This window comes from Ictidomys tridecemlineatus, chromosome 3 (assembly GCF_052094955.1).
Source record: "Ictidomys tridecemlineatus isolate mIctTri1 chromosome 3, mIctTri1.hap1, whole genome shotgun sequence".
Taxonomy (NCBI): Eukaryota; Metazoa; Chordata; class Mammalia; order Rodentia; family Sciuridae; genus Ictidomys; species Ictidomys tridecemlineatus.
The window spans coordinates 68,931,041-68,953,281 of record NC_135479.1 but is presented as its reverse complement, the minus strand read 5'-3'; the positions used below and the strand labels follow the sequence as shown (position 1 = coordinate 68,953,281).

At 38.3% G+C, this 22,241-nt stretch overlaps 1 protein-coding gene across 1 annotated transcript; it reads left to right on the top strand.

The window, feature by feature from the left end:
- Positions 1-9: 9 nt before the first annotated feature.
- On the top strand, positions 10-12,071 carry LOC144376219 (E3 ubiquitin-protein ligase TTC3-like). The gene is made up of 7 exons (XM_078043083.1): positions 10-79; positions 590-691; positions 3,535-3,875; positions 5,400-5,526; positions 5,713-5,853; positions 9,205-9,297; positions 10,333-12,071. Exons 1-7 carry the CDS (start codon positions 11-13, stop codon positions 10,396-10,398), a joined length of 939 nt encoding a protein of 312 aa, XP_077899209.1. The 5' UTR covers position 10; the 3' UTR covers positions 10,399-12,071.
- Positions 12,072-22,241: the final 10,170 nt, after the last annotated feature.

The window sequence follows — 22,241 nt, the reverse complement described above, 5'->3', positions numbered from 1 at the left end:
ATACCCCAACATGGAGTCTTATATCTGTTCATGGGAATCATTTCTTTCTAATGTTACAAAAGAAATTGAGAGAGCAAAAGTAAGTTATGAAACGTTTTATAATTCTGTCAAAATATTTATGATGGTTACAGTTCTTGTGAGGCTGGTGTCTTATTTAAACCATTTCTTTTTTGACATGTTAATAATAATACTGCATTTTTGTTATCACTTATGAAATTAATGATATTTTCTTAATATTTTGAGGCTAAGGATATAGGATAGTAGAACATGTGCCTAGCATGCCAAGCGTCCTGAGTTCAATTCTCAGCAATATAAAACAAAAGAAATAAGAAAAATAAGGAAATTATCTTAAATTTTGCCCCTGATTGATGACATTAAATATATATATATATATGACTTTGGAGCATTCTGATTAAGGAGAATTAATGTTCTTATTTTGAACAAATTTTCTTTAAAAACATTGTCTTAATACTTTGCATCTCATTTGTTTCTTGGGAAGCTGTTGACTGTTTTGATAGTGTTAACTGGAAATTATAGTTTTCTTGGAATTTGTTAGAGAAAAACTTCACATTTTCCCTTTCACCTACAGTCTGAATTTGAAAATCAAATTAAGGCCATTAAAAATGGTTCTCGACTCAGTGAGCTTTCTAAAGTCCAGATTTCTGAGCTTCCATTTCCTGCCTGTAACAACGTAAGTTGTTTGCATCTTTTTTATTTCTTTCCCTGAAACAAAACATAATGAACCACAGTTTCTTTTTTTAATATGCCAAAGTTGTTTGTTTATTGTTTTCTGGGAATGGGATGAATTAACAGTTGCCTTAATGTTTTAATTTTTGGTACCATTGATTAATCTTTTAATCTATATAAACATTCTTATATAAATAGATCAGTCTTCTGCCTCTGTGCATTAGTGCAGAAGTAAGGCAAATACTATTGGTCCATGTTTTTTCTACACTTTGATATACTATAGCCTATCGCCATTCTTTTCTAGACGTAGTATGTATGATGTGTATGTATGTTCTAGCATTTGAATAAATAATACAGAGTAGCAGTTTCCTTTGATTGAAGCAGGCCCTCTCTTCTGTACCACCTGGGATTATTATAATTTCTAGATACTTGGAGGCATAAAACCAAAATCTTAAAATTAAGATCTGTTTCCTCATCAAATATAGAATAAAAACTAGTGTATCTGAGATGTGTAAAACTTTATTGATCCAGCATACCATATTTTACTGCTAATGTGAGGTTGTTCTGAATCTTTTGAATACTAGTGATTGCTCTTATAAAATACCCCAGTAAAGAAAAGCATTAGTTGTATTTTGTGGGCTTTATAATATAGCTAAACCTAATGTCACTTTATTGTATTCTGGGATACTTGTTATCTGAAGTTTACACACAGAGATTCTTTGTTAATACTAATTGAAACAAATTAGGTTCAAAGATGGTTAGGGGATAGGAATTTAAAGACTCTCTAGAAGAGTTGATTAGAGATGGATTTCAGATTGAAATCCTATAAGTTGGGGAACATTTTCTACAGCACAAAAAGTGTCTTCCTGCTGGTACCCGACCTTTGCCAGGGATGCTGATCCAGGCTATGGGTGGTGTTCCTTTCATCTCGCCTTCAACTGAATGCTTAGTCAGGGGCTTCCCTCTTGGCCTTCCCCTGTGGCCCTTCTGCATGTAGGTTGTATCTCCTATATCTAGATGGCTGGTTCCTTTAATCAGTCTGGTCTTAAATGTCTGAAGGGTAAAAAGGTACATCTACCTTGAACTTTAGTTTATAAAATATTTTATTGATCCAATTTTTTCTGTCTCCATTGAACTGAATAAGAAATTGTTTTATTTCGGACTGAAAAAGCACTTCTTATTTATAGTTCTCTTGGTTTTTATAGCAGATATGGAGAGAAAAATCTGTGGATTCCAATATACTATTTTACTATTAATTTGTAATTTCAGCTCATGTAATTTTATAAATACTCAAAAGAATTTTCATATCCAAAATCCTGGAAATTTAGTTTGCTAGGAACTTACTTAATAAATATCCTTAAAACCTATTTACTGTTTGTCTCTTTTCTTCCTCAGTCATTTGGAGGATGTTTAATGGTTATTGAGATTAGATGTGAGGTAGGCCCTCTAAGTGCTTATGGGCTTAAATTCAGTTACAAGCAGATGATGCTGAGGTTTTGCATAGCAGAGTACTATAGCAGCAGAAATCAGGGTCACTATCCTGGCCTAGAGATGGAGACCTCCATGACACAGAAATCAGAAGTAAGAACAGACCAGATGAAGGAGTTGAAGGGATGAACTTTTGGGGAAGGGAGGATATTATAATGCTTGGGGTCAGAGTGTTTCAGGTAGAAGAAAGAAAGTATTTGATTACTAGAATAAAGAGTAGGGCAGGGTGACATACTCCTTTCATAGCTATAAAATAAGTTTACTTTAACAAAGGTATCTATCTATAGAGTGAGTGTGATAGTAGCCCGGGGCCAGGGTCAGGAGATCCTTGTGCTCTAAGCCATGTTATGTCACTAGGAAACTGATCTATGGTTCATGCAGGGAGTACTATTAGCTCTACACTTAATGAAGATGAACTGAATGGCAGTGTGGAGAAGTAGGAGGGAGGGGCTGGTTATTTACTTACTGCCATTAGCCATGTCTGGATGAAGGAGTGGAGAGGGAGAGGATGGAAGAGAACCAAATGGGAGAGGGATCTAGGAGGAGCAGATGAAAGAGCTGTGCCATGCTCAAGACTGGGACAGAGCGTGTGGACATGGGAAGTCTAGGGTGGACTTGAGGGGAAGAGCAGCCCGATGAGACTGCACTGGGGCTGGTTTTAAACACCTTTGGGTCCCAGAGTCATCCAAGTGGATCTGTAGATATGGCTCTCAGGATAATATTCTAGACTGGAAACTTTTAAAAGTAGGTATTAATTAGCAGTGAGCATAGTCACTGAGGACTGAGAGGACATGAAATGGCCTCGGAGAAGATAGCATGTGGCAGAGGTTCAAGCCTCAGATGACATTAGAAGGAACATCCATACTTAGGCATGGAAAGAGAATAAGAGCTACAGGGGAGAGCTGAGCTCTCCTTGTTGAAGGAGCCAGCAGAGCAGAGCCAGAGGGCACATTTTGAGAAAGAAGAGGCAGCTGGCATTCCTAGATATCCTTGTGACTTAGTGGAGTAGACACCTTTGGAGAGTGCTTGGACAGCTAGCTTTGATCAACCAAGTTCAGCTAGGAAGGAGAGAAGCATTAGAGTGCAGACTGGAGGAGGGGTATTAGGCAGGTGAAATGTTCTCATTTAAGCAGCTTTTCTAATTTTACAGGAAAAAAGTATACTGTAGAAAATTATTTAGAAGTCAGAAATCTACCCTTGCTTTAAGAACTACCAAGTTATGATCAGCAATTATTTTAAGACAAAAACATTATTGTATTCAGATTTCCTATATTATAGTCATGCAGTCTCTGTCCTTGCCTGTTTCTCCTCTTAAGACAATTCCTAAGTGACCCAATTCCTGTGGTGTGTCCCTCACAGATTCATCCTGAGTTTCCCCCTGAGTCTTCAGGCCATGATGATCAAGGGCCTGGGACATTTGTAAACAGTGCAACTGGAGCAGTTAAGGATTTAGATCTGTTCTCCACCGGTGATTGCCCAGAGGAGTCTACTGCACTGTCACCTCGATTGCCCTCTGGTCAAACTGAAGTTACTCAGTCATCAGAGCATACAGGGGCCAGCCAGACAACTCCATCTGAAAAAAGCCCTGAGGAACATCAGAAAGTACCTGTTCCTCCAGAACGTGCTTCAGGCCAGTCTACAAAAAAGCCGTTCAGCAGTATTATTGAGCACCTGTCAGTGGTGTTCCCATGGTACAGCAGGTATGAATATAAAACATTTATGACTGTTAAATACTTCATTGAACTGATATTTCCTGATCAAATAAAATCAAGGCTGGCTAGGGGCTAACATGGAAAAAACTGCATGATGTTTTGCTCATTAGATGCTACTTTTCTTTCTTTTTGTAAACATAGAGGTGAGCATTTTCTTTTCTTTTTTTTTTTTTTTTGTAGTGCTGGGGACAAACACACACCTCATACATGCTAGACCCAAGCTCTACCACTGAGCTACACCCCTAGTCCTCAAATAAATTTTTAAATATACACATCTATATTGAAAATATTGAGCACTGGGTAATCAACACTGAGCAAAATCTGTCAGTTTGCTAAGATTTTTATGAGATTCATAGCACTCTCTTAACACTAGTTGTTATGAAATTAGTAAATTAATTGTAAAATACTAGTTTTCTGTCTTTTGAGAGAAGATAAATCACATATAAAAGAAAACAGCAGCAATTTACACCTTGTAGATAGTACCTCTGATTTGTTGGAAGTGCAAGGTTGAAAAGACTAGACTGAATTTGACAGTACATGAGGAATGTATAAATGTCACAGAGGATCCTTAGGAGACTGGGGAAGAACTCCTCGTATCTGGGTCAAGAAGAGCTATAAGTGGGTTAAGAGCTATAAGATGGTTGCTAGTACTTCAGCAGTGTTTCTGCCTCCCCATGGCTCCAGGTTGGGACAAGAAAGAGCAAGGTTAGGATTGATGAGTAGCTCAGAAGAGAGGACTCCACACAGAGAATGGCCTCTGTACCTGCCTTGTTAATTCTCATTCTCTCTCAATGTTAGGTACAGGCTTTGCAATTGAAATTTGGAAACAAAGTCATCATTAATTATTGGTCAGAATTAATATTTTACAGTCTCAGTGGAACCCTGCCACTTGAAAATAAGTATTTTTTGTCTGCATTTGGGCATATTTTGCCTTAAGTTTGACAAACATTGTAAGTTCTCTCAATAGCAGTTCTCATGTCAGGTGTAAAAATATTCAAGTTGTAATTATCAGAAGTACCCTACAAATAAAATTTCGTACAGTCTTAATTAAATTTGGCAGAAATGTGTTCTGATTTTCTGAAAGCTAAAATATTCGGGGCACTAGTGGTGCAAATATCAAGTTCCCATTGACTGATGGTGTACTCTTCCCATTTGATGGCATTTGAGAAACATTCAGACTTTGAAAGCTGGTTTGTTAGGGATTTTTTTCAAAGAAGGAAATCTACAAAGCTAGTTTTTCTTGGATAAAAAGAGATCTTATTGATTTTAAGTTATTTTTAAATAAATAAAACAAACAACTAAAAATTTTTTTTAAATAATATTGTGGAAATTTTCACAACTTCTTGGAAAGATTGATTCTGCCTTAAAATAATCATGCTTTTCATGTGTAGTTATTATTGTCCTATGTTCTACAGATTAATTTTTCTATATTTACTTTTTCGAGTTGGACTTCTGGGTAGATATTGGCACATTGACTTTCTGTTGTCATTTATTGTTTACTTTCCCTTTCAGCACCGAGCTTGCTGGTTTTATTAAAAAGGTTCGAAACAAAAACAAGAACTTACTCTCAGGAATGGGTATTGATGAAATTGTCCAAAGAGTGACGGAACACATTGTAGATGAAGAGAAAAAGAAAAAGGTATTTCATCCAGATGCAGTAAAATGTTCCCCTTAATCTTTATTTATTGATATGAGAATTTTTTTTTAAAGCTTCAAACCAAAATATAGAGAAAATTTACCAAAAAAGATGATGAAACTTTAGGTTACTAAGTTGAACTTTGCTTCTTTTGTGCTCTCTCACCCAATCCCCTTGTTATCTCTTAAGCCAAATCCAGGAAAGGGCAAGAGAACATCTGAGGCCAGCTCTGCTGCTTCTGTGAACCAGTCTTCCCAGGGCCCACCCTCAATTGCTGGACCATCACCCAAAACTAAGGGACAGAAAACAGAAGATGTCCCCATGAGTGTCGTACGTATAATGTCGTAGCTAGTTTTACTTTTTTCTTTTTTTTAACTTTTTTAGTTGTAGTTGGACACAGTACCTTTATTTTATTTATTTTTATGTGGTGCTGAGGATCAAACCCAGGGCCTTGCATGTGCTAGGCAAGTGCGCTACCACTCAGCCCCAGCCCCAACCCTAGTTTTACTTTTTAATGAAGAACAAGAAGAAAACAATTTTTAACCCATGATTTAGCACCATTCTTTTCATTTGTAGTCCTACTTTATTGGATCCTAAAATTAGAAACCAAATTTTGCTGTATTTGAAGGTGTCCAATTTGAATAGCAGTGAGTAGTTCTGAGGAATGCCCAGGACCTAGAACAGGGAAAAGCCTTACACTCAAGCTCTGACTGCATCGAGAGAACTGAGTTTTCTCTCTTCTTGCTGTGTTGCTGCAGATGGGCAGATATGTTGATATATTTACTTATTTATGTATTTTTAGTATTAATTGCAATATTTGGATTAGTTGAAAAAAATAAACTTTAACTAATTTTATTCTTCATAATCATGGATTATGAAATCAGACTGGGTTGCATCACTTCACATGACTGTTTGCTGGGGTAATATCTGCCCTGACTAGGCTATTTCTGGATGAAATGCTGCCATGAAAGGAGCAGGTCAGCCCTGTACTGAAAATCTGTTTTTTGCCCTTCACCTCTTCCCTCACACACCTGGGAAGGGCACACTGGAATGGGCTAAATGTGCCTGAAATCTAACATGCCGATTTAAGTTGTTTCTTCTCCTTTTAAACAGTAATAATCATTTACATTTACATGGAACATTTTGTAAAATGCTGTTATAACTATGTCTGAGTTGATAAGGCCTTGTAATTGTTTATATTTTATAATAAGGAAATCAAGGCCCAGATGCGACTTTCTAGCATTCACTGGACTGACGGCATAGTTGTAGCTCTGACTGGGCCTTTTGACTTAAGTGAGCAGCATGTCATTCCCAGTTCTTTCCACACTGACCAGCTGATGCCAGAGACCCTGTAGGGACTGCATGTGGTTGAAAGAGGGACCATAAACTCATGGCTCAGGTAGAGGGCTGTAGATTGAATTCTGGTGTGAAGCACATTTTCCTGTTGCTCCAACTATGATAGCAGAGTGTAGAGGACAATGAAAGGTCACAGCCCCATAATGTTCTCAGCAGTGAGTTCACAGTACAAGATGTAGAGTAAGGCTAGTATGTTAACTTGAGCTCGCAGTGAGTCTTTTCATGAACTTACTTTTATTCCTTTTATACATGTTGTGCTTTACACTATACCTTTGAAGACTTACCACACCACATACACTCAACGCCCAGAAGGTCTCATCCCCAACCATATTCTAGAGAGAGTGCTTATAGGCACATGGAGTACCCACCTTGAGTCAGTCCCTGCTTCTCCCAGGGGTTTCTTATGTGTCACATTTTCTGTGACCATTTAACCAGGCAGGATTCCCAGGATATTCCCATTCATGTGCATGTGTGTTGTGACCTTCCCCACCTCAAGGTAGACTTGAAGTAATCACCTGAAAGAGATCTCCTAGTTCATAGTCAATGTTGATAATAATAAAGTTATAATAATAAAGCCACTTTATTTAAATTTTACCAAATTCATGAGAAATAAAAATTTATATTCAAACTGGTACTTAACTAGATAATTATAGGTAGTGTTTGAAAAATGAAAAAAAGTTGTTTTATATTTTTAGATTACAGAAGTAATACACACTCAAAATAGAAAATAGAAATAAAGGGAGCATATTAAAAACCTTAAAGCTGAGCATGGTGGGACACACCTGTAATCCCAGTCACTTGGGAAGCTAAGATAGGAAAATCACAAGTTCAAGTTCTCTACCACAATACTCTGTTTGAAAAAAATAAGAACTCTTAAAATTTACCCTCTAGTTAGCATTATTACATTAGTATATATTTTTCTAAACACACACATACATGTATGTATTAATTTAATCAAAACAAATACCAGAGTCATACTTTTTATGTTCTTTAGGGAATATTTCTATTTTTTTTTACTGTGGTTTGCTTTTTACTTAGAAATATACTGTGTTCAACTTCCCATAGTAGATAACAGTCAAGTTAACTATATATTTTCCCAGCTAACCTGGCTTTGAATTTTGCAAAGTGAGTTGGAGAGGTCTTCTCCTGCCATTCTCCAGGGCTCACACCTCCCTTTCTTCCCTGATACTTGAGTCACAGAGAGGAGTAGAGCAACATGAACACCTTTGTTCTCTCTGGTCTGCCCCTGTCTAATTTGTAATTCTCTGTCTGCACCCTGCCAGCACTTAGGGAGGGAGTAGGACCCCACACAGTAGTTCAGGATCTACACAGCTTGATGTCTGCTTCAGTCAGTCACTTGGGATGTTTTCATATTTCTGGAACATCAGTTGGGGCAAGATTTCTTAGCAGATGCTTAAAGTCCAGAAAAATAAGACTCATGTCCTGCCTTTAGAGTGCTCAGAGTTAAGAGGCAAGTTAGAATAGAGCTGATGCAGTGCTGATAAGTGCTGTAAGCTGCAAGGCGAACTCTGTGCTTGGTGGCCTAAGTGTCACTTGGGGTATATGTCACATAGGAGGCCAGAAAACTTACACTCATCTGTTTCCAGTGTCTCACACAATCCCTGACTGTGGATGTTAGTTGGTTTAGTTGTCTGTTTTGAAATGCACTAATATTCCATGTTCATGGAAACTTTTAAAAAATTATAAAAAAAATATTAATCTCCTTGACCAAGGGGTAACCCTATTAATATTTTTATATCAGATTATTTTCTAGGCACTTCTGTAGACATTCTCTCTTTATAAAAAATTGAATTACGTGATAGACTATTATATAACTTGCATTTATTCAATGATTTGTGGTGACCAGCTTTCTGTTTCAAAGATCATGGTATTCCATCATGATGTTAATTGGTTACATGATAGTCTATTGTGTAGATTTGTCATAATTTAAGTCCCTGTTAGATAATTAGATGAATAATTAATTTGTAATATCTAGTTAATAACCATACTTCATGTATGTTATAGGGATAAATAGTATAATATAAGTAGTAATATTTCACCAGGGAATCTGTTAATTATAAAAACCAGTATTCCCTCTGAAAACATTAGAAATTCAGAAATATACTTTTATTTTTTGTATTTTTATGTTTTCTCTTTAAAAATGCTATTTAAAAACAAATTGTTTCTTTATTCTGCCCCACCATAATTTACCACCCTTTGTGGCAAAAATGTTTGAAGGCCACTCATGTCATGAGTCATGAAAAACTCATGTCATAAAGAGAGATTTCTTTAATCTTTATTTTTCAGATATGTTTTTTTCCACAGGTACTAGATGCAGATTCCTGTGAAATATGCCATGAGGTGTTCAAATCAAAAAATGTGCGTGTACTAAAATGTGGGCATAAGTTTCACAAAGGGGTAAGAATTCTCTTTGACCATCTATATCATGCATTGTGACTGCCAACTGTTTTGAAAATAAAAAAGGAATTTTTTTCTTAAATATCTATACTTATAATTCCAAGCCATTCTATAAGCCTACACATGTCTCTGGTCATTGCCCTTTGCAAAGACTGGTGCTGAAGAAACGAGAGAGTGGTCCTGGACCAGGGGTGTGTGCAGCTCTGCAGACTGTACTTTCTGTAATAATGTCACAGGTAGAAAAGAGTTGACTTCAGGAACTATAATAGGTACTGAGAGTCAAAGCAATATAAATTCCTTTAAAGATGGTTTATTACATGACTAAATGAATAAACAGTGTAGCACTTTATTAATTTAGTGTACTGTATAAAGGTGGTTTAACATTTTAAAAGAGAAAAACTAAACCTTGTTGGGTCCCTTGTGCTTGACTCTGAGCATTTGTACTGTACTCTTTCTGCTGAGTGAGGACAGATCAGGTCTCTGTTGTGCTGATTCATTCATCCTTGAGAAAGGGATGCATACATACAGAATACTCACTAATAGGAAATGAGAAAGCTTTCTCCTCCAGATAGGGCATCCTGGCTTGGACTTTCTAAGTTTCCATGCATACTCAGCCATGTTGCAACAGCAGGCTGGCTAAGAGCAACAGGAAACATGGCACACAGGCTGGTGGGATGTTTAAGAACTAAGCCAAGACCATGAAGAGGAATGGGCTAACATTTGGGTGATAGGGTCCCAAGAGTCATCAAAATGCTGACCTCCTATAAAACATGGCGACTGGTGCTGAAGAATTGAGACTGGAGCCAGATGTAGTGGAGGACAAGGCCATATCTGAAGGGGCCTTATTTCCACTGTAGTTTTATCCATACTCCTGTTCTAAGCAGCATTACTGTCCCTGAGTATTGGGCAGCATTAGTCCCCATCAGACTTGCAGGTGACATTAGCCGTGTATGCCAAAAAGTCCAGCAGTGCAGGGGAACTAAGGCCCCCACATGGTCCTGAAGGCACTGACTGATTTTGTTTTTTTCTTTTCAGTGCTTTAAGCAGTGGCTAAAAGGGCAGAGTAATTGCCCTGCCTATCGTGATGATGATCTGTCATAAGAGTAGTCTGTGTCTACCCTCCAGGACTGGCCAGCCAGGACTACCTTCCTGCTGCTCTAGGTAGTCACTCTTCACTAAGCATCACTCACCCACATACCAAGTTGAAATAATGATAATTCCTACTTTCAGTATAAAAAACAAACATTTGACGAATCTCTGGCATTCTGTATCACAAAGCCAATCAGTGGAAATCTTTAATTCAGTTGCTATTAGGTAATTTCTCCTCTCTGATTCAATATTTCAGTGATAGTCAAATAATGGCTTATCAAATGATGTGACATCGCATTCTTACATTGTTAGGGCTGTTGTGGAGGAGATCTGTGAGATGGGAGCTTCTTTGGGGAAGTATTGTGAGCACCCCAAAGCAGTTTAAATTATAAGAATTCTTAACCTGGTGAAGTATCCAGGTTTCCTTTTTGTGTTTGAAAAATCTGTTCCAGTGGCTCTATAACAGAGATGATATTGACCTTTAAAATTTTTTATAAGATTCGATAGTCTGAAAATATGCTTACATTTTCCCTCAGAGATACTACATTTTTTTAAATGGGCTTAAACAAGTCACATTTTAATAATTTGTACTTGATATTAAAATATTGGCTGATATGGACCAAAAAAATTCACATTTCCTCTTCATGAAATGTCATGTGCTTTTGATTTTCATTTTATTTGTTTTTCCATATATTTTTTTCCCTTCATATGGTAGTAGATTGAATCCTGGGCCTCACAAATGCCAGTCAAGAAAGTTTTCCACCAGTGGGCTACATCCCCAACCACTCCATAGGTTTTTATTTTATTTTGTTTTTTAATCTTTTTATGATGTAATCTGATATTTGAAAATCAATTGCAAAATTACTTTATTAGTTATCAGCCAAGACTTTCTTTCCCCCCAAATCAAGGCCGTGTATTCAACATATCAACCCCATATTTGAATTTGTTCTTAGAATATGCTGCTGTTCTCATTAGCAGTATTTGGCTCTCTTTGTGAGTCAGTCATCAAGTGCTTGGATATCTACATCTAGCTCAGTGCTGAGCCCACACAGGCGCTGTATAGACTAGTAACCATCATTCTTCTCCTTACCCACCCCCAAAAAGAGAAACTTGTGTAATTAGACAATTCTGCGGTGTCTGTGTTACAACTGTTCTGTGTTTGACATTTGTGTAAAATAATGCATGCAATCTTGTACTGTGCCTAAGAACAAAACTGTGACTGCATTAGGAACTATTTAGATTCTTTTAGTGACGTATGGACAGTGGTAAATATGGAAAAGTGAATCCTGGACACATTCCACCTCTCAAACATGAAGGATCAAAAAGTGATCTTCAGTGTATTCTTTGTTCCACTACAAACTCAGTCAGTCACGAGTGTATGGGCGGATTTGGTCACCTTCCTCTGCCTGTGCTCCATGTGAGTTGTGATGTCTTGGTGACGTAGTCCATAGAAGCCCCCTCCTTACTCTGAAGCATTCTCCATCTTGGTCCCTAAAACATTGTCTGCATTTTCATGGCAGTTAAGAGCTGTGCATATTAAAATACACAAGGACAGTTTGTAGCAACTGGTATGAAGGAGAAAAGCAACTAACGAGTGAGAGAATGTATTCTGTCCTTAACTTCAGAGCCTTGTGAACATGCCTTACATTTGTCCAGTAATTGTCAATAAACAGCATTCTAAAAGACCAGCAGTGCACTGTCATTCTTGCCCATTCTTTCTCAGATAATGTTAAAATACATTCTACATGAAAATTCAAGGCCTTCATTCTATGCTAACATTTTAAAAGTGACTTACTTCATTTGGAAAGAACAGCCATGCTACATCTGCTAGAACCTGGTTGAAAACTCCTTTGTGCCTAAATAAAACTTGACAAACTCACGTTTACACGATTAACTATTTAAATTTGTGAATTGAATTTTTATGCAGAGATGATAAAGAGTTCACTATTTTAGGCTTAATTAACAGATTTTTCATGTGAATACAAATACACACATATAAGGACCCTGAAGACAATTACATTTCTCAGGATTTTTTTTTTTTTTTTTTGCATCTGGAACTAATGAGGCTGCTTGATTTAATTTATTTTTGAGTATACTCACTGTAAAAGATTAAAGAATGCAAATTTTAAAAAACTAGTGTTTATTCAAGCATATTCAAAGAATTATCAGTACATATTTTTAATCTGTTAACATTCAATTCAGAATAATGTATCACTTAAAGCAATGGTTATTCTTTTAAAAATAAGGTTATTTTTCTCTACTGAACTGTTTAATCTGTTAAGAATAATGAATAATAAATAAAATTGAAGTGGTACCCAGCACAATATTACTACATTTTTAAGTTAATTTTAAAGATAGTATATACAGTGGAGGCAGATGATGAGAATGATCAACACATGATAACTTGTAGCAATAGAACTAGAATAGAATAGTTTTCAATCAGACAATCCTCTGTGAAGGGAACAGGTGGAAGAGACAGTGCAGAGATGGGAATTTCTTTCATCCACATGAGGCTGTCACCCAGGAGACTGAAAGGCAAAGGTAGTCAAGTGATGAGCAGTTTGTTAGAATGAGGACCCCAAACATCTCAGGACCCAGCATGAAAGAAGCACAAAAGATATTTAGGTCTTTTAAACATATTCAATAGGCTTGATTAAAAGGCTTATCTTTAACAGAGTTTGTCCAGTCATGTCTAGTTCCTTTTTATTTTTCTTCTTTATTCTTGTCACAGTGAAGACGTCCATATTCCTATGGCCATGTACACTTCAGAGCCTTCCAGGCAAGACATGCCATGGAAACAAATACTGGAAACTATTTATTTGACAAGGGTGTAGGAATAGTTTACAAGGCAACAGGCCATATGTTTTGATTACACTGGTAAACAAAAGTTAGGGGCCCCATGAATCCTGTTATGGAGTTAAATAGATAACAAATATACAGAGTCATCTCAGGTAGTCAGAAGAGTTTTGAAGGAGAAGCAAAGAAAGTACTTAGATTAATAAAATTTTCAAGGGCTTAGCACAGTGCATAGCACAAAAACCCTTGAAAAAGGGGAACTAGTAATTGGTAAGATGAGGGTCTGGAAAGTGCAAAGGGAGAGTTTGATCCTATAAGAAAAAGTTTTTGTTAGGTTAGGTCATAGCATTTTGTCAACACAGCCCAGACTGGAATGCAATTAAGTAGTGAAAAGACCAAGAGGAAATCAGATCATCTCAAAATCATTTTGAAACATAGCCGTGTTCCTGAAATCTTGACTTTAAGGGTAATGTGATTGTAGAGGAAAGGACAGTTTCCCATTTGGCTTTCCCAGATTATCTGTACGAGCACTCTTGAATTGGCCTTTCCTATTCAGTTTGAGTTTACAGTCAGAGCCCACCTTCCCCAACTTGGGGTATTTGAACTGACACGTTGGAAGAGCCCAGACAAGGTGATCCCTAGTGAAGAAGCTGTGTACTCCAGACTTCTCAGATTAGGGTGAGCTTGGGGTGTTCTCATTCATTCTAACATTGCCTTAGCTGTGTGTTGTCTCTTCCTATTCCTCCTTTAACTCCTCACTAAAAAGAAAATATTTAGGGCTGGGGCTGTAGCTCAGTGCACAGAGTGCTTGCCTAGCATGTGCAAGGCACTGGGTTCAATCCTCAGCATCACATAAAAATAAACACATAAAATAAAGGCATTCTGTCCATCTACAATTACAAAAAAAATTTTAAATATTTAGCAAAGATGCAGAAGTTGAACACCAATAGTCAACTACAAACTCCTAATGAATCAATCATCAAATCAAAGTGGTCAAACCATCAAGTCAGGAAAAAAAAAGGTTTTTTTAGCTACATTAAGAATGATTTTAGATATCCATTGTGAGGGAAAAAAACATACTTTGATCTCATAGTATATAGAACATCAATTCCAGATGGATCATAGTCCTAAATATGAAAAATAAAATAATGCTGCTCTATAAGAATACAGTTTTCCTTCCCTTGGAATAGATAAAGATTTCTTAGAAAACAAAAAGCACTAGCTGTAAGAATAAAAAGCTGATAAGGTAGATTTTGCTGCAGTTAAGAAGTTACCAAGGGCTGGGGCTGGGGCTCAGTGGCAGAGTGCTTGCTTAGCATGTGTGAGGCGCTGATTTTGATCCTTAGTACCACATAGAAATAAATAAATAAAGATGTTGTGTCTATCTACAGTTAAAAAAAAAGAACTTACCATGTTGCCACTGATTGTGAAAAAGCAAGCCATCATGTGGAGGAAATGTCAATACATGCTTTCAAAGAAAAGAAGGCCAATGTCATGAACAGGCACAGATTTTGAACTGGTGTTTCACAGATATCCAGTTGGCTTATACGTATTTTGATAGCCAAATTTGTTCACTATCCATCGTCAAGGAAATGTAAGTTAAAATCCTAAAATTTAACACCTAGAAAGATACAGTAAGTTGTCTTGAAGTTACCTGGTACTGGTAAGGTGGTTTATCTGCTTCTCATGGAGTTGTTCATCTCAAAGATGTGTGTGAATGTCTGGGGTGCTGGAGTCAGCTCAGACCAGGCTCCAGAACAAGGGCCAGTTGTTAAATTTTTAGTAATTTTGTGAACCAGTGGTCAAACACAGCTACTATTAAACCGTGAACAATACAAGCAAGCAATTACTTTGTGATTACTATAGTTTGTTGTGTTTTGGTGCTATTGTTACCTCATCTGTAGAAAACTTTTAATCAACCATAGTGAGAGTAGTTAAACCCCAGAAATTGGCATATGCTAGACATCAGAGCCTGGCCTGCCTAGAGAATCTGATGAAGCCTGGAATTTTGTCTCTTGGAGAAACAGCTTCTCTATAATTGTGCGTGTGTCCTTCGGCCTTTCCCTTCACATTTGAATTGATGATTAGGAGATGCACAGACCATTCTGAGATGATTTCTGCAGGATGAGCTCCTCATGGCTCTGGCCAGGGCCTCGCCCCTGCTCTTCTGGAAGTACACTGCTAACCAGGTCTGTCTGGCTCAGGGACCAAGACCTGAAATCTGTTGTGAGACAGCCCTTCACAGTTGCCTGGGAGCCACCATTCCTGGCCCTCTGCCACACTCAACCAAGGTAGACACCCTACCTGCCTCTGGCACCACTGCCTCAGGAGTGGTGCAACTCCCCTAGGCAACTCAGAGTATGTTTCAGGAGTGTGAATAGGAAGACTCCAAGCTGGAGGTGACTCATCTAACCTCCCTGGAAGGGAGGCAGGAAGGGTGGGCTTGAAATCCATCAGTCCCTGGCCCTTGCCAAGAGAGCCTCCAAACAGTGCAGTTGGTGTGAATGACCAGGCTTCTGTGGTAGGGCACTTCAAAGAGAAGCTTGCTCCTTTCAACATGCTTTTTTGTGTCAAACAGAGGTGTCATTGTTTTCAGCAAATACCTTGCAACTCAATAAATAATTACCATTCTCTTTTCTAACATTTCCCCCTCCGTTTTTCAGAAGTTATATATGAAGGCATTTTGCTTAATTCCTTCAGTCCTGTATTTCAGCTTCTATTTATTTGGTGTGATAGAAAGGTCTTAATTTAGATCTTCCTGCCAAGAAATCTGCCACCAGCTTCAGCTTCATGTCCTGAAGTGCCACCCCATTCCAGCAGGGTGAGCCAATAGCTTCTGAAAAAAGAAAGCAACTGAACAGATGGACATTGTGCTGCAGATGCTGGCTGCTGCCATAGCGCCAGCAGGACTCCGGTTTTCACTGAGGTCCTGTTGGAAGCCACATTGCTCTTGCTGTCAGATTCAAAACTACCTCAACCTCTAAACTGTCAGACCTTTGAAAGCTGGGGCATAGATGGCACTTGCTGGTGCTCCTTCCTTGGGACAAATCCTGAGCACATCCTGGGCCTTCCTGCACTGCCTGTGGATATCTCCCCATTCCTCCTCACCCCAGCCATGTACCTCTCTGGGTAGAGGTCCTGGTGTCCTTGACCTCATCCTTGCCCCTTCTCACTCTCCTCCCAGGGGCCACAGAGCATCCCAGCTCTTCTCCATGGGAGCAAGCCAAACGGCCCGGGTCATTATGATGGACTGATAAACACGTGCACGTGTTCTTCCTCATTCACTCTGGGCAGGCAGTGTTGTGGGTGCCAGAAAAAAAAAACAGGGAACAGAAGAGAAGGACGGCTGCCATGTCCATCAGGGGAGTCTGAAGTCAAGTATGAGAGTGAAATGACCAAGAAATCCAGAGAAAAGGAGCCAGCAAGGGATGTGGGAGTGCATATACAGTGGGGGAGAGGTCACAACTTCAAACAGGCCAGGGAAGGTAACCAAGAGGTGCAGCCTAGAGGAGGGGAGGGAGTGACAGAAGAGGGGTGCTGGGTGGGTAGTGGGTAGCAAATCCTGCTGGTACTGCAGGAACCACAACTCTTGAGTTGTGGATTGTGTACAGGTGGGGGGGTTCCCAGAAGGTGGATAGGGGTACTTGGGGTGGGGACAGCAACTTAAGACAAGCAATGTTGACACAACTTGCTGGTCAGCCCTCTTTCAGCATTAATTCTTCTTTTTTTAATTTTTTATTTTTTTATTGGTTGTTCACAACATTACAAAGCTCTTGACATATCATATTTCGTACATTAGATTGAAGTGGGTTATGAACTCCCAATTTTACCCCAAATGCAGATTGCAGAATCACATAGGTTACACATCCACAATTTTACATAATGCCCAATTAGTAATTGTTGTATTCTGCCACCTTTCCTATCCCCTACTATCCCCCCTCCCCTCCCCTCCCATCTTCTCTCTCTACCCCATCTACTGTAATTCATTACTCTCCTTGTTTATTTTCCCATTCCCCTCACAACCTCTTATATGTAATTTTGTATAGCAATGAGGGTCTCCCTTCATTTCCATGCAATTTCCCTTTTCTCTTCCTTTCCCTCCCATCTCATGACTCTGTTAAATGTTAGTCTTTTCTTCCTGCTCTTCCTCCTTGCTCTGTTCATAGTTGCTCTCATTATATCAAATAAGACATTTGGTATTTGTTTTTTAGGGATTGACTAGCTTCACTAAGCATAATCTGCTCTAGTGCCATCCATTTCCCTGAAAATTCTATGATTTTGTCATTTTTTATTGCTGCATAGTACTCCATTGTGTATAGATGCCACATTTTTTTTTTATCCATTCATCAATTAAAGGGCATCTGGGTTGGTTCCACAGTCTAGCTATTGTGAATTGTGCTGCCATGAACATCGATATGGCAGCATCCCTGTAGCATGCTCTTTTAAGGTCTTCAGGGAATAGTCCGAGAAGGGCAATAGCAGGGTCAAATGGTGGTTCCATTCCCAGCTTTCCCAGGAATCTCCAAACTGCTTTCCAAATTGGCTGCACCAATTTGCAGTCCCACCAGCAATGTACAAGAGTACCCTTTTCTCCACATCCTCGCCAGCACTTGTTGTTGTTTGACTTCATAGTGGCTGCCAATCTTACTGGAGTGAGATGGTATCTTAGGGTGGTTTTGATTTGCATTTCTCTGACTGCTAGAGATGGTGAGCATTTTTTCATGTACTTGTTGATTGATTGTATGTCCTCCTCTGAGAAGTGTCTGTTCAGATCCTTGGCCCATTTGTTGATTGGGTTATTTGTTATCTTATTGTCTAATTTTTTGAGTTCTTTGTATACTCTGGATATTAAGGCTCTATCTGAAGTATGAGGAGTAAAAATTTGTTCCCAGGATGTAGGCTCCCTATTTACCTCTCTTATTGTTTCTCTTGCTGAGAAAAAACTTTTTAGTTTAAGTAAGTCCCATTTGTTGATTCTTGTTATTAACTCTTGTGCTATGGGTGTCCTATTAAGGAATTTGGAGCCCGAACCCACAATATGTAGATGGGAGCCAACTTTTTCTTCTATCAGACGCAGAGTCTCTGATTTGATATCAAGCTCCTTGATCCATTTAGAGTTAACTTTTGTGCATGGCGAGAGGAAGGGATTCAGTTTCATTTTTATGCATATGGATTTCCAGTTTTCCCAACACCATTTGTTGAAGATGCTATCCTTCCTCCATTGCATGCTTTTAGCCCCTTTATCAAATATAAGATAGTTGTAACTTTGTGGATTAGTCTCTGTGTCCTCTATTCTATACCATTGGTCCACTCGCCTGTTTTGGTACCAGTACCATGCTGTTTTTGTCACTATTGCTCTGTAATATAGTTTGAAATCTGGTATCGCTATACCGCCTGATTCACACTTCCTGCTTAAAATAACTTTTGCTATTCTGGGTCTTTTATTTTTCCATATGAATTTCATGATTGCTTTATCTATTTCTACAAAAAATGCCATTGGGATTTTGATTGGCATTGCATTAAACCTATAGAGAACTTTTGGTAATATCGCCATTTTGATAATGTTAGTTCTGCCTATCCATGAACGGGGTATATTTTTCCATCTTCTAAGAAGCATTAGTTCTTCTTACAGCCTTAGACTCTAGGGACTTGGTCTGGGAGTCAGGCAAAGGGCATTTATAATGCAGTATCATTGTGTTACAGCAGCTCATAACTGGGTCACTGCTCCCACCTCTGTCTCCTCAGTGGCTAGTAATCCTGGGTCTGCACTTGGCCACCTGTCCAGGGCAGCAGCCCCCTCACTTCACATCCTCATACCTTGTCTTACCATAGCCCCAGAGAGTCCCCAGCTTGTAGCAGCCAACTCCCCTTCCTGTGCTACTGTAGACCAAGACACCTTGACTCTCCTTTCATCGTGCCACATCCCACTTTGTGGCCTTCAGAAGCTATTCAACATCTAATTTTCCCCTTTCACAATGGAGATTAAATGAATGCTCCTTGTTTGTAGTTGTTCAGTTAACATTTTCCAAAAAACCCAAATAAGAGCCACACACCACAAAACTGTGGTGGCCTCCAAATCTGGTCCCCTCCCATCCCCACCTGACCTTCCTCATACCCCCAGCCCAGACTCTACACCTGTCTCCCAACATGATTTTACTAACAACCATTTCAGGCTCCTGCACTGTTTACAAACATCATGGCACTTTTTCCCCCTAAGTAGCCTATGAAATAGATATTGTTTTTACCCCCATTTAAGATGCAGAAACAAACCTAAATGCTATGTAAGTTTCCTTAGGTCATATAACTGGAAATGTCTGAGTCAGGATTTGCACCTACCATAAGTAAACTCCTTGCTCAAGATATTATCTGCAGGCTGCTGCTTCCCCTTTAGCCCAAATCTTGTCCTCCAAGGTACAGCTTGGGTTTTCCTGCTGCAACAAAACCTCAGCTCATGTAGGCAGCAGCAGCAGAACCCAATTCACTGCTGATTGCACCCACACCACAGCTGCTGTGGATACCGCTCCTCATGCTGCTTCCAGAGGCCACACTATGGTGGCTGATGGATGCTGAAAACAACACTTGCCCACCTGGTTCACTGCTATCTATTCTAGTTAGGCCAGCTGTTTGCTGTTAGTTTTTCCTGAAGTTTTGGTTGCCTCTTTTTTCTGCCTTTGCTGTCTTTCTTTGCACCCCTTTTCTCCTAGAACTGCCTTTATTGCTATCCTGAACAGGACCAGATATTTCCTTAAATTCATGCTTTTCTCTCACTTGGGTTATAGCCCTGTATCACTGGAGTACATATTTCAGGGGCTCCAGGAAATACCAACCTTAAGACACAGCGATCAAAACAAGGAGCCCACTGAAATGTGCCAAGTCCCTCTACATCTTGGCTATTCTAGTGGTATATAATGATACAATTGGGGTTCTAGTTTGTGTTTAAGAACTGATGATATTGTGCATTTTTCTTGTGTTTATTTGCCATCCATATATCTTTGTGGAAAAGTGTTTAAATCTTTGACTCATCTTAAAAATTGAGTTTCTTATAATTGAGTTGTAATAATACTTTGTTTTAGATACAAGTTATTTGTTGGATGTATGTTTTGCAACTTTTCTTCAAGTCTGTGGCATAGCATAGGTTTTCATTTTATTAACAGTATTTTAATAGTCTTGAAGTGTTTATTTTATCTGATATGATTGTACATTTTTAATGGAGTACAGTATGATATTTTGATACATATATACATCATATAATGATCAAATCAGGGCAATTAGCATATATACTACCTTAAGCATTTAGGAACATTCCAAATCCAATCTTCTAGCTCTTATGAAACATATAATAAATTATTGTTTTTTAAACTATATTTTAGTTGTAGATAGACACAATACCTTTATTTAATTTATTTTTTTAATTTAATTTTTTAGTTGTAGTTGGACACTTTTATTTCACTTGTTTATTTTTTTAAGGGAGAGAGAGAGAGAGAGAAAGAATTTTAATATTTAGTTTTCGGCGGACACAACATTTTTGTTTGTATGTGGTGCTGAGAATCGAACCCGGGCAGCACACATGCCAGGCGAGCGCACTACTGCTTGAGCCATATCCCAGCCCCTCACTTGTTTATTTTTATGTGGTGCTGGGGATCCAACCCAAGGTCTCGCACATGTGAGGCAAGCGCTCTACCGCTGAGCCACAACCCCAGCCCTATTTTCTTTTTATTTATTTATTTAGGTTCAGGGGTTGAACCCAGGGGCACTCAACCACTGAGCCACATTCCCAGTCCCCTTTATTTTGGTTGTAGATGGACACAATGGCTTTATTTATTTATTTATTTTTATGTGGTGCTGAGGATTGAACCCAGTGCCTCACATGTGCAAGACAGGCACTTTACCATTTACCTGTAGTCCTAGCACTCCCAGCCTTTTTAATTTTTTTTTTAGACACAGGGTCTCACTGAGTGGCTTAGTGCTTCACTTTTGCTGAGGCTAGCTTTTAACTCTTGATCCTTCTGCCTCAGCCTCCTGAGTTGGGATTACAGGCATGTGCCACTGCACTGGCCTTTTCTGCCATATTTTAAATTAATCATATGTCTTTCTAATTCCATATTACCCATTTATTAGTTGTTTTTAAAAATTTTATAGTTCATTTAGGATTTATAATATTCACCATTAGCTATCTTCAAGTAATGTTGTAATAGCCTCCTTATAGCATAACAATCTTAGAACTATGTACTTCCATTTCCCATTTTCCATCTCCTGTTCTTTATGTTGCTGTCATCATATATTTTAATTCAGTAGATTTTATAAACCCTATAATACTTTGCAATTTTTTTATTTAAACAATTAACTTTTGTAACAACTTTATTGCAATATAACTTACATATTACATAATTCACTCATTTAAAGCATATAATTTAATGTTTTTTCACATGTTCACTGAGTTCTGCAGCAATCACAATTTTAGAATATTTTCATTACTTCAAAAAGAAACTTTTTGTCTTCTAACAGATACCCCACATCTTCTGCCTTCCTAGATGCTAGATCGCCACTAAGCTACTTGCTTTTGTGATTACCTGTTTTCCCATAGCATAATGCTTTCAGGGTTGATCCATGTTGTAGCATTACCAGTACTTCATTTCTTGTTATTACTGAATAATAGATCATTGTATGGACAGGCCACATTTTCCTTATCCATTCATAAGTTGGACATTTTGTCTGTTGCTATTTTTTATTTTCATGAATAATGCTGGGCTATTATATTTAAGTTTTGGGGTGAAGATAGGTTTTCATTTTTTTTGAGCACATAACTTGCAGTGGAATCACTGGATCATGTGTCAGTTCTGTTTTTAATTTTTTAGACTGTTTTCCAAAGTAGCTGCACCACTTTGCATTCCCACCAGGAATTCATATATTTCCATCTTCTCTGTGTCCTCATTAACACTTGCCATTATCCACCTTTTAGCTTTTTTCCATCTTTACAGGTGTGAAGTGGTGTTTCATTGTGTTTTTGATTTGCATTTCTCTGATAGTTGATGATATCATAATAATCTCTTAAAGGTATT

What these genes read in the sequence shown, in the direction of transcription:
- LOC144376219 (XM_078043083.1), top strand. Translation starts at nt 11, where the DNA reads ATGGAGTCTTATATCTGTTCATGGGAATCATTTCTTTCTAATGTTACA. An exon ending in AAGAAATTGAGAGAGCAAAA is followed by an intron (nt 80 to 589) that starts GTAAGTTATGAA and finishes TTTCACCTACAG; the next exon opens with TCTGAATTTGAAAATCAAAT. An exon ending in ATGAAGAGAAAAAGAAAAAG is followed by an intron (nt 5,527 to 5,712) that starts GTATTTCATCCA and finishes TTATCTCTTAAG; the next exon opens with CCAAATCCAGGAAAGGGCAA.